Source organism: Amphiura filiformis, chromosome 19, assembly GCF_039555335.1.
Source record: "Amphiura filiformis chromosome 19, Afil_fr2py, whole genome shotgun sequence".
Taxonomy (NCBI): Eukaryota; Metazoa; Echinodermata; class Ophiuroidea; order Amphilepidida; family Amphiuridae; genus Amphiura; species Amphiura filiformis.
In genome coordinates this window covers 12,385,210-12,399,648 of record NC_092646.1, presented here as the reverse complement: position 1 = coordinate 12,399,648, position 14,439 = coordinate 12,385,210, and the positions used below count along the sequence as shown (strand labels likewise).

At 37.7% G+C, this 14,439-nt stretch overlaps 2 protein-coding genes across 2 annotated transcripts in view; one reads left to right on the top strand and one right to left on the bottom strand.

Annotated features, from left to right (window-relative positions):
- LOC140140382 (uncharacterized) overlaps positions 1 to 974 on the bottom strand; it is a 33,735-nt gene extending 32,761 nt beyond the window's left edge. Inside the window, exon 1 of the mRNA XM_072162142.1 lies at positions 8 to 974. Within this exon, the coding sequence (XP_072018243.1) occupies positions 8 to 497 (490 nt within the window). The 5' untranslated portion in view covers positions 498 to 974. The remainder of the gene's footprint in view (positions 1 to 7) is intronic.
- Positions 975 to 9,778: 8,804 nt separating this feature from the next.
- LOC140140932 (uncharacterized) lies at positions 9,779 to 13,917 on the top strand. The gene is made up of 2 exons (XM_072162693.1): positions 9,779 to 10,553; positions 12,331 to 13,917. The coding sequence occupies exons 1-2, from the start codon at positions 10,033 to 10,035 to the stop codon at positions 12,554 to 12,556; spliced, it is 747 nt and encodes a 248-aa protein (XP_072018794.1). The 5' UTR covers positions 9,779 to 10,032; the 3' UTR covers positions 12,557 to 13,917.
- The last annotated feature ends 522 nt before the right edge of the window (positions 13,918 to 14,439 follow it).

Here is a 14,439-nt window from a genome sequence, read left to right as displayed (position 1 = left end):
CACTTACTTGTGATCCCTAGGACAAGCGACGACATGGACACTGCTAGACCAACTCTCGTTGCACTTGCATCGAAATATTCTCGCCATTCGATATAAAATATCCCCAAAGATGTCAAGAACCCCATGCTTAGAGCCTGTATGATATGCACTGCTATGACGACTACCCATCCATACCCGCCGTCCGGGGGTGGGGGAGGTTTGGTGCTAGGGGTGGTGCCGGTAGTAGAGTCATCTTTTTTTAGCTCATCAATGTCAAAGTCAATGGAATATATAGATCTTCTATGTGAGCTACTTCTTCTTTTCAATTCTGTTGGTAAGTTAGATCTGCTCTTAACCCGTGGTAGGCCTACTACTGCAGATATTGTTTCGATCCCTGATGATGAACTTGGCTGCTGCATAATCTGCTGCTGTTGTTGTTGTGGCTGATGTTGAAAGTTTGAAGTTGATGGGATGTTTTTAGTGAGAGTGCTAACTCGTCGAAGTTCTCCGTAACCCATATTTGTTTAAAATGAAATATTCACGATTTCATGTAAAAATTACAATAATCAACATGCTGACGCTGCCGGGCGGTTGATCTTATGAAAAGGGGATCAAAATCGAAAAGTTTCTTTAAATATCAAGTTCAGCTCCCGGTTCAGCTCCTCTGAGGAGCGCGCTGTAGTCAGTATTAAACAATAATTGTCGTCGCACACTCGCACAATACAATACTTCACAATATTAACTTCATATGAAAATGGTATAAATTTCCTGTTTGTTCAAGTTCAATTGTTTCGACCAATAAATTGGATAATTTATCACCATCATGCCGGATGATCGTGAAATATGCCAGAACAAAGTCTGTAGAGTATAATAGCACGAGAATACAGAATAATGCTTCTGGTGCGACCCTGTATAAAGTTTCTGAATACAAAACTAGTTTGTGTCTAGACTTGGAACCTTCAGGCTATCTTCCTCTCCGGGCTTCCTCCCAACAATACCAGGTGAGAGTTTGTATGAGCGGGATTGCCAAATAAATGTGATTGAAAGTCGCCCAAAAAATATCAAAATGTTATCATATAAAAGCCCATGCAGCTATTGTATAGAGGATAATGAAGCAAGATCATATTTCGTCGCCCATTTAGGCGTAAAGTCACCACTCTATCAACCGTGATCGTCAGACAGCAATTTTTAGTGCGGGGAGTCTCCAATTACCTTGTCAGCACAGTGCGAGTGATGTTGAACTTGAGAGAGCAACTAGTCAAAACCACTCCAAACCAGTTTTCCTTATCCTAAACCAGGCCTGCACTGCTGTCAAAACATTTACAAGATCTCATGATTATTAGAGCACATGATTTTAATAAGAGCAAAACAGTAAAACTGAAACTCCCAGAATGCACTTTGATCAGTAACTGAAAGTGTACCAAAATATCCGGGAACAAGGACCAGGCATATAAATACAAACCGGACAATAAAAGGACGCAGTGGCGCAGCCGGGTGCGTGGCAAGGGAGGCAGGCCTGCCCATTTGAGACGTCCCCCCTGCCCCCCCATTCCTGACATTTAAGATTTTACTTTTGTAATTTTTACTTAGTAAAAATTAGAAAAAAGCCTGTTAATCTTAAATATCAGGGAGGACGGTTTTACCCTAACTTTAGCCCATTTTTGACCATTTTCATCCAAATTTTTCCCCCTTTGAATGTTGCCTCCCCCCACCCCCTTTGCTGAAACTCTGAAAAAGTGCTAGCTACACCACTGTGGACGACCATACATTATACACGCCGTGCTATTCAAACATGTAGGTAAGCCAATACAGGGTGGTCCAAAAACAACTTTACCCAATTTCAAAGATTAATCTCTCAAAATTGAAAAGTTTGTTTCAAATTGTTCTTTCTGAAAGACCAAAGACCGACTCTACGGAGTATTTTGGTGTTTAGGTCGGGGTTTATGTCTACTTTGTGCTGTAGTACAAAATGGCAAAGAAAATAATAGTATGCTCCTGTAGTTAGGCTAATTCCTATAAATCCGGAAGTTTAATAGGCCTATGTGTGGTTGTACCCTGGGGTTGTTCAATAATTATGTGTAGGCCTACATCCTTAGAGGGTTCCGAAGTGTCCTCCTGGCAGAGCCCTCGCACTTGAACCTCAAAAAAGGCAAATTTTGTGAACCCTCAGAGAACTATTGCGTGTTCAATGCAGCTCCCGCTACAACTCCTTCGAGGGCCTCTTTTTACCCAATTATGTCAATTTTAAGAACCACTAAGGGTTCTCCTTTGAACAAATAAAGAATAGTTTGTGAAAAACAATATCATAACCATTATGACCCCCATATATTTAGGACCCCCTCTTCAATGAAAATATTTTGTTGTTTAATAAAATCAAAATTATGCAGTGTTTGGGTAATTATTATTTATTCGTTTATTGTACCTACTGGCACGCAAATAGATATCAGTATCCTATGTATTATAAGAGTGGTAGTGTATATAAAATTAACTAGATAGCTCAGTTTATCAAAATAATAATATGTAAATACTTGGGGATACAATGTCAATATTTAATAATCATATCAGATTATTTATTTTGATTAATTGCATGCGAAAGATAATAAAATACTAGTACTGCACAATTTATATACTCATTTGTGGTTTTGAGGCAACATGTGCAAAACCTGAATCGATTTCGTGTTCCCCCAGTCGCGTATAGCTCTAAATTTTCACGGACCCCCCCCCCCTTGTTCCCTTTTGCTGCATTTAAAACTTGATATTCACCTCTTGGTTCAAGTAAACAATTCAGATCCCCCCTCCCCGACAAACCAAGATCCGATTCCCTCCTTGAAACCCCCACCCCTGGCGTAAAAACAGAACGGTCCCGGTGCTGAGTCTTCGAAAAAAATTTTTTTTTACGGGGATGCTCTCTATAAACTTTCGTATGCTGACTTTCTCAATACTGTTTTTGCTAACCATAAAACACCCAAAAAGTACCCAAATTTGCCATGGGCGCTTTTAAGGACACTTTTGCTAAAATGCGCCCAATTTGGCGCATTGGTCTCCACTGAAAACCACCCATCGATACACCAAAATCGCCGAAAACGGTGGCACATGCATGACATACCTGTATAGTATACCTTCAACCATGGAGAAACCAAAGTAAAAAAAAAAAAAAGCGTGATATAAACGTGTTTTGGTATTGGTCAAAACGTTTTAAACCTTTTTAAATGTCGGGTTTTTATAAAGATCACGAAAACACTTTTTAGCCAAATATATTTTGGCAAACAGATTTTGCAACTTGAAATATTTTATCGACGCAATGGGCTATTCCAGAAAATAGGTGCACACCCCCTATAGAGGAGTAAATTTTCAATCAAAGAAATATCCGGATTTCCCAGTCTGCTTTCAGAAAACGACTGGATTTCCAGTTGCCAATATTACTGAAAAAAGCTTGGAAATCCAATCAATTGAAGGAAAAATCACGGAAATGTTGAAAATGAGCTCTCAAATTGAGGATTTCTGATTTTAAATTATTTTTCTGCTGGATTTTTTTGCCTTTGGGCACTTAAAAAGTCCGGATTTCCAACAGTCACGACTGGACAAAAAGTCCGGATATCCGAACTCCTCTATAGGGGGTGTGCCTCTATTTTCTGGAATAGCCCAATAACACTATCATGTTTTTCATCGGGTTTTCAAAAATCTTTTCTGAATGTTATTAAAAGTTTATACCCTTTTCTATGTAAACGTTTTGTAAACGTCAGCAATGCAAAAAAAAGCCAAACATATCAGATTCAGTGAATAACTGTTAAAATTCTTGTCAGTTGTGACATTAATGTTTCATGGATTGCCTGATTTATTGCCGCTGTTGATCATGTTGATTATAAATATAGTCTGTCTAAAAACTTTACTCCCGCGCAGCAAAAAGAAAATGTGTTGCTCAGTAGGGCCTACTTGTACCCATTGTTATATACTTATTGTTCCAAAAAGTATTATAATAAATGACAAAAGTGCAAAGTCATTTTTCTGGTGTTGAGTTTATAACATAACTCACTTTTTAACAATGGTCTGGGTCCCAGGGCACTCTATAGGCCTAGGCCTATATTGATACGCATCATGGCAATTTTAGCGTCAAAATTGCAAATTTTCGCAAAATTTGCATATTTTCAATGCGGTGGTGGTGAATTCTAGGTAGAGTGGGGAAAATGGGGGAACTTATTTGGACGGGTCCAAACGGGGGCATCCAATATTTGACTTGACGAACGGGGGACGGACAGCAATTTTGGCACAGACATGACAGATGTTTTGGGCACTGTTTCTATATTACGCCCTAAAAAGGTATAGGAACACCGTCCAAATTGTGCAAAATTTCCTGCTCCCATGCATATTAAATTTGGGTTCTCCAAAATCTTGAAGGTGTAAAGGGATGGGGATTTTTTGGCACGTCAAAAGTGGAGTGGGGCGGGGGAAATGTCTTGTTTTTTTTAGTAGTACGACTATTGGGGCGGGGGGGGGCAATCGATTTTGGCATACCATTTGAGATCTCATGTGCGTGAGTTTGAAGCTTTTTTGAGGAACTTAAGGGATGGGGTATGAACGTTTGGGCAGTATTTATTGTGGGACATTAGAGCACGTCATACATATCGAATTGCATTCTGAATACGAAGAATGTCCTTCTGATCAAATAATTTTGATTTTTTGAAATTCAAAATGTAATACACATTTTATGGTAAATGATTTAAAAAAATTATTTTTGATAATTTAACAGTACTCGAAGTAAACTTTATAAATCTGATGATATATACTTAAAGTGTATGTAGGTGGGATGAAAAGCCGACGATCAAATGAAAATTTTGACTTTTCGTATTGATGATATGGATTTTCCCCCTAAAACACCAAAAAAAAAGAGGTCTTTTTAGGAAAAAAATCCATATCTTCAATATGAAAGGTCAAAATTTTCAATTGATCGTCGGCTTTTCCTCCCAGCTACATACACTTTAAGAATATATCATTAGATTTATAAAATTTACTTCGAGGACTGTTATATAGGCCTATCAAAAATGTGAAAAATATCAAATTTTAATAATTTGTCATAAAATTTTTATTATCCCTATCGTGAATTTCAAAAAATGAAAATTATTTGATATCAGAAAGACATTCTTCGTATTCAGAATGCAATTCGATATGTCTGCTGTGCTCTCATGTCCCACAAAAAATACTGTCGAAACGCTCAAAACGCTCATTCCAGATCCCTTAAGAACGGTCATCAGATTTTAAGATTTTTCAAAGATAACCAATTGTTAGTGGATATTGATAATTATTTTATTTCATTTGTAATTACAAATCACAAGATCATTTACCGTACCTGTAGGCCTATATTTTGACCAGAATTGCAGCAGTTTTTGTTCACGCCAGTGAACATTAAAACCGTTTGCACCCACATCTCATATGCACAGTTTATCCCCTACATACCATGTGCCTTGAATAGCTATTGTAAGCCACCAAACCTGTGGTTAAGAGGCTAGGAAATCATTCCTAATATCTCATACCCTCGTTTGTATGCCTTTATCTAATCCTGCTCCCCATGACAAGGACAATTTAGCACATTTAATCTTCAGAGAGACTGCTTAGTATAGGAAATTTTTAGCCTTTTTTATTAAACATGTTTTCAATTGGCTTATAGCAATCACATGCTGACAATACACATAACTGATTGGTTAAGCAGGTCACCATGGTCAGTATAATTAGCTGTAATTTTATTTATTTAGTGATAAGGCATAGAAACCTGCAATAGGCGATTTACTTCAGAATATAACCGTTACAGCGCACAAAATTAAGCCCATTCTCTATAGTTAATAAATTGAACCACTTCCCTGATTAAACACTGCTAGTTAAAATTGGTTGTTTATTGACTCTTGTAATAACCAAGCAATGTGTGTATAAACATATCCAATGTTATATTTTCTGTTACAAAATAATAATTGGTGTGCATATAAAAAGCTGGGATATGCTGACAAAAACTAGCAAGACCATGTAGTGTAATGTGTTTAGTCTGTTTACTTTAGTGATATTGCATGGCAACTAGCATCTGTATAGAAAGCTATTCAACAAACATGCAGTGTTCCTGAAACACATTAGGCGATTTGCTTCCAAATAAAACTTCTTTTAAAAAGGAATGGGGTGTCGAATCATCGGGAAATAGCATCTGTTGGGCTGATATACAGTGGACATTTTGATGTAAGTTTGTTTCCTGTAGGTGGCTTAAAAACCTAATTTATGCAAAATGAGGTTTTTGAAAATTATTTTCAGAGTCAAGATGCAAGTATCATTTATGCCTCAAATCACTTATTTATTGTTAAATCAGTGCAGAGTAGGTTAGTATCTGTGGGTTAGTATAATAATATTGAAAGTTAGACCAAAGTAGAGAACTATACACCTGATCCGTGAACTTTGTCTTTTTAAAGACAAATTCTTGTTTGTCTTTTTCTCAAAACTACCAAAGCTGACTCGGAACACAAGTGTTGATAGTTTGAACATGTTGAAGTGACGAAATGTTAAAGTTACAAAGTAGGCCCTACTGTGTGGGGAGGGGTGCCCCTTCCTCTCCGACCCCACCCCACCCCTCCGCAACAGTGGCGTGCGCAGCACATTGAAAGTGGGGGGGCGGGGGGCAGGTCGTTCAGTCCCCCAAATGGAGTCTGATTAAGGTGTGTAAGGTGCAGTTTTAGCGTTTTCCCCCCGAATTAACAACAAAAGTGGGGGCACGCCCCCCCTACCGCCCTTTGCGCACGCCACTGCTTCGCAAGCCTTATACATGGTAGTATTAGTACCATTTTTTTTATTTATTTATTTGCCAAAATAACACTAAATTGTTACCAGTGTGAAAATCCGGACAATTGAGGGCATACTTTATGTTTTTCATTCATCCAGGCGGTGGCGCCCAAGATATTTTAAATTTTGACACTGCCATTCAATTTCAATTTTCATTGTTTCTTAAGAGATGAACGTGTGGACATTATTTATTGTGGGACATTAGAGCACATCAGACATATCGAATTGCATTCTGAATACGAAGAATGTCCTTCTGATATCAAATAATTTTGATTTTTTGAAATTCGCAATAATACACATTTTATGGCAAATGATTAAAAATTGATATTTTTGATATTTAACAGTAGGGCCTACTCGAAGTAAACTCGCGACTAACCAATGATAAATGCATGACCCCCCTTTTCCAAAGTCTTATTTTCAGCAAATTTGAAAAAAAAAAAAACCTTAATTGTTTTTTAAATGTTCTACCCGATTTCCCTCTTTTTAGAAAGTAACTAATGACCCCCCCTCCCCATTTAGGCAAAGACTTCCCGGGTTATGACCCGATGTATATTAAAGTTTCGTAAGTAAAGGCCTAAGGACTGTGTTTGTTGCTTTTGCGTCCACACGGAATCCCTGTAGGCCCTAGGTCCTAACAAAATATAATAATGCTGTTAAGGTTGGTCTGAACCCTGGAATTATGGAAACTTTCGGGCCTCATAACTTCTAAATTGTTGGTCTAAAGTATATAAAAGTATACATATTTAGAATGGCAAAGACTTGATAAAGTTCATCTGTGAGGTCAAATTTGGGCCAAAATGCCATTTTTGGCCCAAAATCCCAAAAATAACGGTTTTTGGCCCACTTCTTTTTCGTAACAAAAAAATTCGAATTGAATTTCGACCAACTTTGAGAAATTTGCACCAAAAATGGTCAAAACATGCTGATTTTTCAAAAAAAATCATAAAAAAGCCCGATTTTGGCCCAAATTTCAAATATTTTTGGTGAAATTGGTCATTGTTGTCATTTTGGTTCATTACGATGTGACACTTTCGTAATTGGGTCATAGAATCGTGACCAAAACCAAGAAAAATGTTTTGAATAGGCCTAATATATCAAGTAAAACATCTATTTTTGGAGGCATTTCGTCGTTTTTTCTATCATCTAGCGCTAAATGGTAGCATAATCAGTGATAATTATGTCATGTTTAGATATATGAGATGGCAATGAGAAGTTTGAGTATCACAAACGTTATATCCAAATGCGACAAATACCCAAGAAAACACGCTTCACCTTGACATCCCAGAATACAATGGGCTATTCCAGAAAATAAGTGCACACCCCCTATAGAGGAGTAAATTTTCAATCAAAGAAATGTCCGGATTTCCAAGTCTGCTTTCTGAAAACGACTGGATTTCCAGTTGCCAATGTTACTGGAAAAAGCTTGGAAATCCAATGAAATGAAGGAAAAATCACGGAAATGTTGAAAATGAGCTCTCAAATTAAGGATTTTCTGCCGGATTTGTTTGCCTTTGTGCACTTTAAAAGTCTGGATTTCCAACAGTCACGACTGGACAAAAAGTCCGGATATCCAAACTCCTCTATAGGGGGTGTGCATCTATTTTCTGGAATAGCCCAATATAGGCTTACCCGTCAATTTTTATGCACAAACCTTTTTTTTTGCTGACCACACTGCTTAATTATGGCTTTTCATGTTCATGCTTATGGAAACACGGATTCTAGAATTAGGAACGTTCTGGAATCTGTGATGGAAAGTTGCCAAGTTGCACGATACTCCTCTTTTCGCCAAACGACAAGTGTTTCTGGAATGCTGCTAAAATAAGAAAACTTTTAATGCTAATTTATTGCACATTCTAGGGAAGCGTGGTTACCTTTTAAATAGCCGAGTGAGAGGGTTTTCAATGAAATATTTTTTGTGTCAAAATTGAAGCATCCTATGTATAAAAGAATATATGAATATTTACTGCACATATAACGATTCGTGATACCAAATTGTGGCACATTTGATGTCGTTTAAGAAGCAGAGAATTTTATTTCAATTTTATATACGCCAAAATATTTTTTAATTGAGCAAGAATAAGGATAGAAAAAACGTTGAAAATTCTATGTAAAAATTACATTAGACCCCGCCAAAGATTACTGTTTCGTTTTTATGGTAATCTAATCTTTTATTTCCTGACTTGACAAATTTGAGGTCTAATGTGGAATTTTTATATAAATGATAAAAACATCGAACGTGTATGCAAGAAAAAATGATAGGTTCCACTATAGTATTATACTGGCACACATGTATACGATGTACGAGCGCACGTGTCCGGCGAGTCAAAATCGATATAATGTATTGTCCATGTAGAGGCCCATTTATTGTCGGATTTCTGTATGGAACACGCAGTTAACAACAATTGAGCGCTATTAATACACATTAATGTTTTTAGGCAAATAAAATTCCAAAATATGGTACATTTTCTGCCTTTGCTTGTCACGTGGTAGGCCTATGTTGAAGTTGCGATTATATGTTCAAATAAGTTGCATTTGGATACCAACAAGACAAGTGGCCGAGCGGTCAAAGGCGCAAGGCTCATAGAGTATCCAAAGCGGTGCGCCGAGTTCGAACCCCGCCTCTGCCAAACTTAATTTTACTTTTTTTACATTTCATATTGGGGAAATGTGTCTGGGAGAATTTATGTATGGCGTGGAGTGGTGTGGTTGCACGATAAAGGCCAAATTAGTGAAGGAAAAAATAACTGAGATACTTCTCTGCCTCGGAACACGGTTCATTGAACCCAATATAAGAGTATGCAAACATAGAATAACTTGCTGAAGATTGAGTTATCAAAACTCATAGTCAGTAACAAAAGGTCAAAAGGAAAGATATTTAGTGCTATTGGTGAACTTACTAGTATTGCGGCTATATGGGTTTCCGGGTGAAATCACAGACCCTATAAATAGTCAACAACGACTAATAATAATGATAAAGTTCAACTACTAAGGCTATCTCACATGAAAATCTCAAATCACTCACGGTATACCAACATGCCCTGTATTTTTATGTAGATATAAACTGGTATAAGCTGGTATTATTCTACACGTATTATCTTGGATACGTGAGCTGGGAGAACTCCCTGCTCTTTGGATTTTGTTTTCGAAATTTATAGGCCTACGCAATACAGTTGGCATCCAACCATTATAAGTCGGAGCTCAGTTTATTCATCAAAAACCAGGTTGCTATCCAAATGAGCTCAAATGGCTGCTGATGAAACTCACCTATCGCCGCAATGTTTGGACAATCTAAATCAAGACTTCCAGCATCTTCACGAAATGAAATCATTTCTGATGGAAGAACTCACTTCTTATCAAAAAGGAACTCTTGGTTTGGGCAAATTAGGTCGAACCTACGACAGCCGTAAGGGACTTATTCGAAACCTCGCCGACGGGCGGAAAATACGCACTCTGCTCCTACACGGCCACGAATACACTTATAACACTCTGATGTTGTCGCCAAACAATTCTCCCGCAGTAAAGGATACACAACTTTGGTTTGTTGGTTTCTTTGGAGAGCAACGCAAAGATACACATGAAGAGATACCAATGATGGTATGGAACATGAGCAGGGATTTAGATGAAGAGTGTCACGAGTTCCCATCCATGCTGGCTGTATGTTTTGCGGAAACATGTGAAGGAAATTGGTATAATTTGGTGTTAATGCTGGGTGAAAAAACACTCGGTCATTGGCACTCGTCTCGACTACATCGGTTTGCTGTCAGGTAAGGCCAAGAAAAAATAAACATGTTTCACGTCCGGGTTTTTGAAAAAAAGGAGGATGGGGGTCTTTTTTATTTTCTATATTTTATCACAAAATCGGTGATACTTTGCGCTGTTTTAGCGTATACAATAGTGCCTGGAAAAAGGAGGAGGCTTTTTTTTTAAAATTTTGTTGTATGATCATAAAACCTTCCAAAAGTGTTTCTTGTATATTAGAAAGGCTATAGAAAGCATCTCAACTTCCTAGGCATATGTTTTGAAAAGTTATAACTGAATTTCAAAAAAATAAAAATATGATTGAAGAAACTTCAAAATAGGAAGCGAGAGGGGATGTGAAACATGTTTATTTTTTTATTCGGCCTAATAGTGTATATTTTATTTGGCTGTTGGTTTGTTGTTGTTCATGTTGTAGTTTATACACTCATGGCCGCGTCGCTGAGCGATGAAGGCTCTCTGTTGCGTTTACTTTATAATAGGAAAAACGCTCTACTTCATCAAGTTCATTGGTCCAATCACTCGTCGATTGCTCACCGACGCGACTGTATATATTTATACTAGCTTTGTCATTTAAGGTTGAGGGAATCACTTCCTGAACTCACTCAGAAGTGCTTTATATAGAGAAAATCCTTATAGTGCCCTATTTCCAATGCCGATACAGCCTCGTGATCGGTCACATAATTATGATATGTAGCTAGGCCTATTCTATTTATAAATCAACAGCCTATCTTGAATCAGAGCCAGCCGACCTGTGCACCTTTGGCAAATCAGCGTTTATGAATTCTATAATCAAGTCGTGTTCACACGGTCGGACATAAGTGAGTTATTACCGGTAATAAGCAACATATAACCGGTAATAGTGACTTATTACCGGTAATAAGTGCATTAAGTCCGACCGTGTGAACACGACTTCAGTTCCAACTCCAGTGACACACCTCATAGCTCCTCTTATGCATATTTTCCTCGGCATAGGATTAGGCCAGTGTTCACTGGATGGGCACAAAAGCTAACAGCTAAGGTAATACACTATTTTAAAGTGTTGCGATTTGGTAGTTCACAACATCTTGCGAATGGTAATGAGCTTTGGCAAAAATTACATTGCTCACTTCCTTGCGAGCGTGTAGAAGAAATCAAATATCACATAAATAATTTTGTAGGTCCTGTGGTTCTTGAGTTATGTTGTAAAGAGGGCTGAAACAACAACACTTTTGTAAAATGTACATAACTCATTAACAACAATAAATTAAGCAAGTTTTCAAATTATATAGTTTGTAGAATGAACTTTTGCAAAACATCAATGTGTTATTTGCCAATAATTTATTGATCTAGAGACTGAAAATCGATTTTTATGGTTGCTTCGACCAACAACATCTCGTCTACCCTTAATTGATTTTCCAAGTAAAATACTAAAGTCGTGTTCACACGGTCGGACTTAAGTCACTTATTAGTTATTACCGGTGATAAGTCACTGTTACCGGTTGTAAGTCACTTATTACTGGTAATAACTCACTTATGTCCGACTGTGTGAACACGACTTAATATACTCTATTTCAATACATCCCGGTCCCTGGAAACACAGATCCTGGATCATGGAAGAGCTGAAATAGATAATAGTCTAGAACGTAACGCTATATAGCCTATATGAATTTGTTGTGCTGGAATTGGGCTATTGTTCACTGCGGTGCATTGCGTCAGCAATCAGCATTGCTTGTGCAGGTTTCAAAATATATCAAAATTACCATTTTCCGTTTAAAGGATTTCTTGTCTCATCTTTCTTCACAGAGATCTCGCACCTCGATACTACTCCCAGGTTCGAATCCACGTCGGACAATTACCACAGGGGATCACAGAAAGCACTTTTCACTTGAGCAGATCGATCTATCTAGATTACACAGCCTACCAGAAAGACAAAGAAGATTCAATAGCGCGCTCCGTTAAACATTGGAACAAAGATGGCGGATTCGCTGACAAAATGGCTTCTACTAAATTCTTCACATTCGCTAATTAAAGACCAGATGATATTATAAAATGCAAAACAGTATGGGATTTTCAGTTCAAATGTGTGATCAAAATGCACACGGTGGCTCTGGAACCGGGAGCACTCCCATTGACACACGTCATGTGCCCATGAAAAGACCCCGTATTTTTTGGCAAATCCTACACTATGACCCCGTTTTTTCAGCAGCCTACACTGAATGTCCACTTTTTTGAACAATTAGTCCTCAAAATTGAAATTTCAACCCGCTACGCGCGCAAAATGAACGAGTTTGGTCTATTTTGTACTGTAAAATTGGGTAAAAATCTATTTTTGATTGTCAATGATGTGATGTGAAATTTTGGGCGCTCGCATACAAAATCACCCCATTTTTGCGTGGCCAACACCGAATGATCCCCTTTTTTCTGAAAATTTCTACACCGATAGACCACTAGTTTCATACGCTGGTGGGCACATTCGAGTGCCACCCCAACCCGGGCCATGGCCGGCTCCCTCCCCGCATATAGCATGGAATGTATATCGATTTCTAAAGCCCATTATACATACAAAATCTCGATGCGCTTTACATTATATTAAAAACACCAAAACTACTAAAGATTAATTGCACAAATAAATTAGAATATGTATATCAAAAAATATATAACCGAGTTATTCGCCTTTTTATCGAAATTAAAGAATAAGTTATCTAAAGTCAAAACTGATGAATCGAAATCTAGACTTTAATAATCATCAGACAAACTAACAAGAATAGTCCTTAAAAAGGACAAGCTCACAGCTAGGAGGTGGTAAAGCAATATTGTGAATGATATGAAGTAGGACGTGAACTATATTTTTGTTTTAATTAAGAATGGAGCATGCAGTGGCGTAGCAAGCACTTTTTCAGAGGGTGGACAAAGGAGGGGGGCAAAGTAACTTCCAAGGGTGACAACTAAAAAAGTACAATAAAGCCAAAAAATCTAAATATCGATGGGGGTGGGGGTGGGAAAGACATAAGCATGATGATAAAAAGCACATTTCTTTTAACATATCGACCTTTGTATTTAATAGTTCCATGGTCAAATTCAAGTCCCAAGATCGTGATCCATAAAACTAGTTCTATACAGTTTCAAGAAAAATATAAGTCCAGGCGCTTTTGGGGACGGCGTTCACGTATATTAAATGGATACCGGCGTTCAAAAGACGTGGATTGTTCTGGTGTTATCGCAGGTGCGACTGTTGGTGTTGTTGTAGGGGTGCGATATTAGGCGGTGTTTGTATAGATGGTGGTAACATGGAAGAAGTTACAGCAGGGGGTACTGAGATGTGATCAATATGAAGACATTGTCAGACATTTAAAAAATAAATTTTCTGTACAAAGACTACAAACTAGAAAATCACAATAAAATCACACAAGTTGTTGAAAGTCTTCTCACTTCAGCGACATAGACCTACTCCCTGATTAACTCATGGTGCATGCTGTTGATCCCTTTTATAGAATTTAAATCATTCTGGGGGATTCTTAGTGGTACAGGTGCCAATTTTTTGCTTAGTTGACAACGTAACCAATTGATTAAATAGTCATGTTGGTTGCATCCAAGTCAAATTCTATACCGTTGGCCCAAAAAGGCTGATAGGAGCTGCTACTTTCTTGCCATTCACTAAAAGATAATTCTTGAAACATTCCACACATGATTTCAATGACGAAGTCTTCCACAGAGCTATGTTCTATGTACCCAGCCATGATCATGATGATGTACTACAACAACTATACACTGGTACATCATAAGTCTTTAAAGATAAAAACCTCTTGGCACCAAACAAACTGGTTGTTAATTTTGGGTTCATGAAGAAAATACGTAAGTCAGATTTTACGTACACTAATTTTACTAATTTCGAGCAGACTCTCACATCCCTGT

Coding starts and splice junctions, on each gene's coding strand:
- LOC140140932 (XM_072162693.1), top strand. CDS start 10,033: ATGGCTGCTGATGAAACTCACCTATCGCCGCAATGTTTGGACAATCTA. Junction 10,554..12,330: donor CTACATCGGTTTGCTGTCAG/GTAAGGCCAAGA, acceptor CTTTCTTCACAG/AGATCTCGCACCTCGATACT.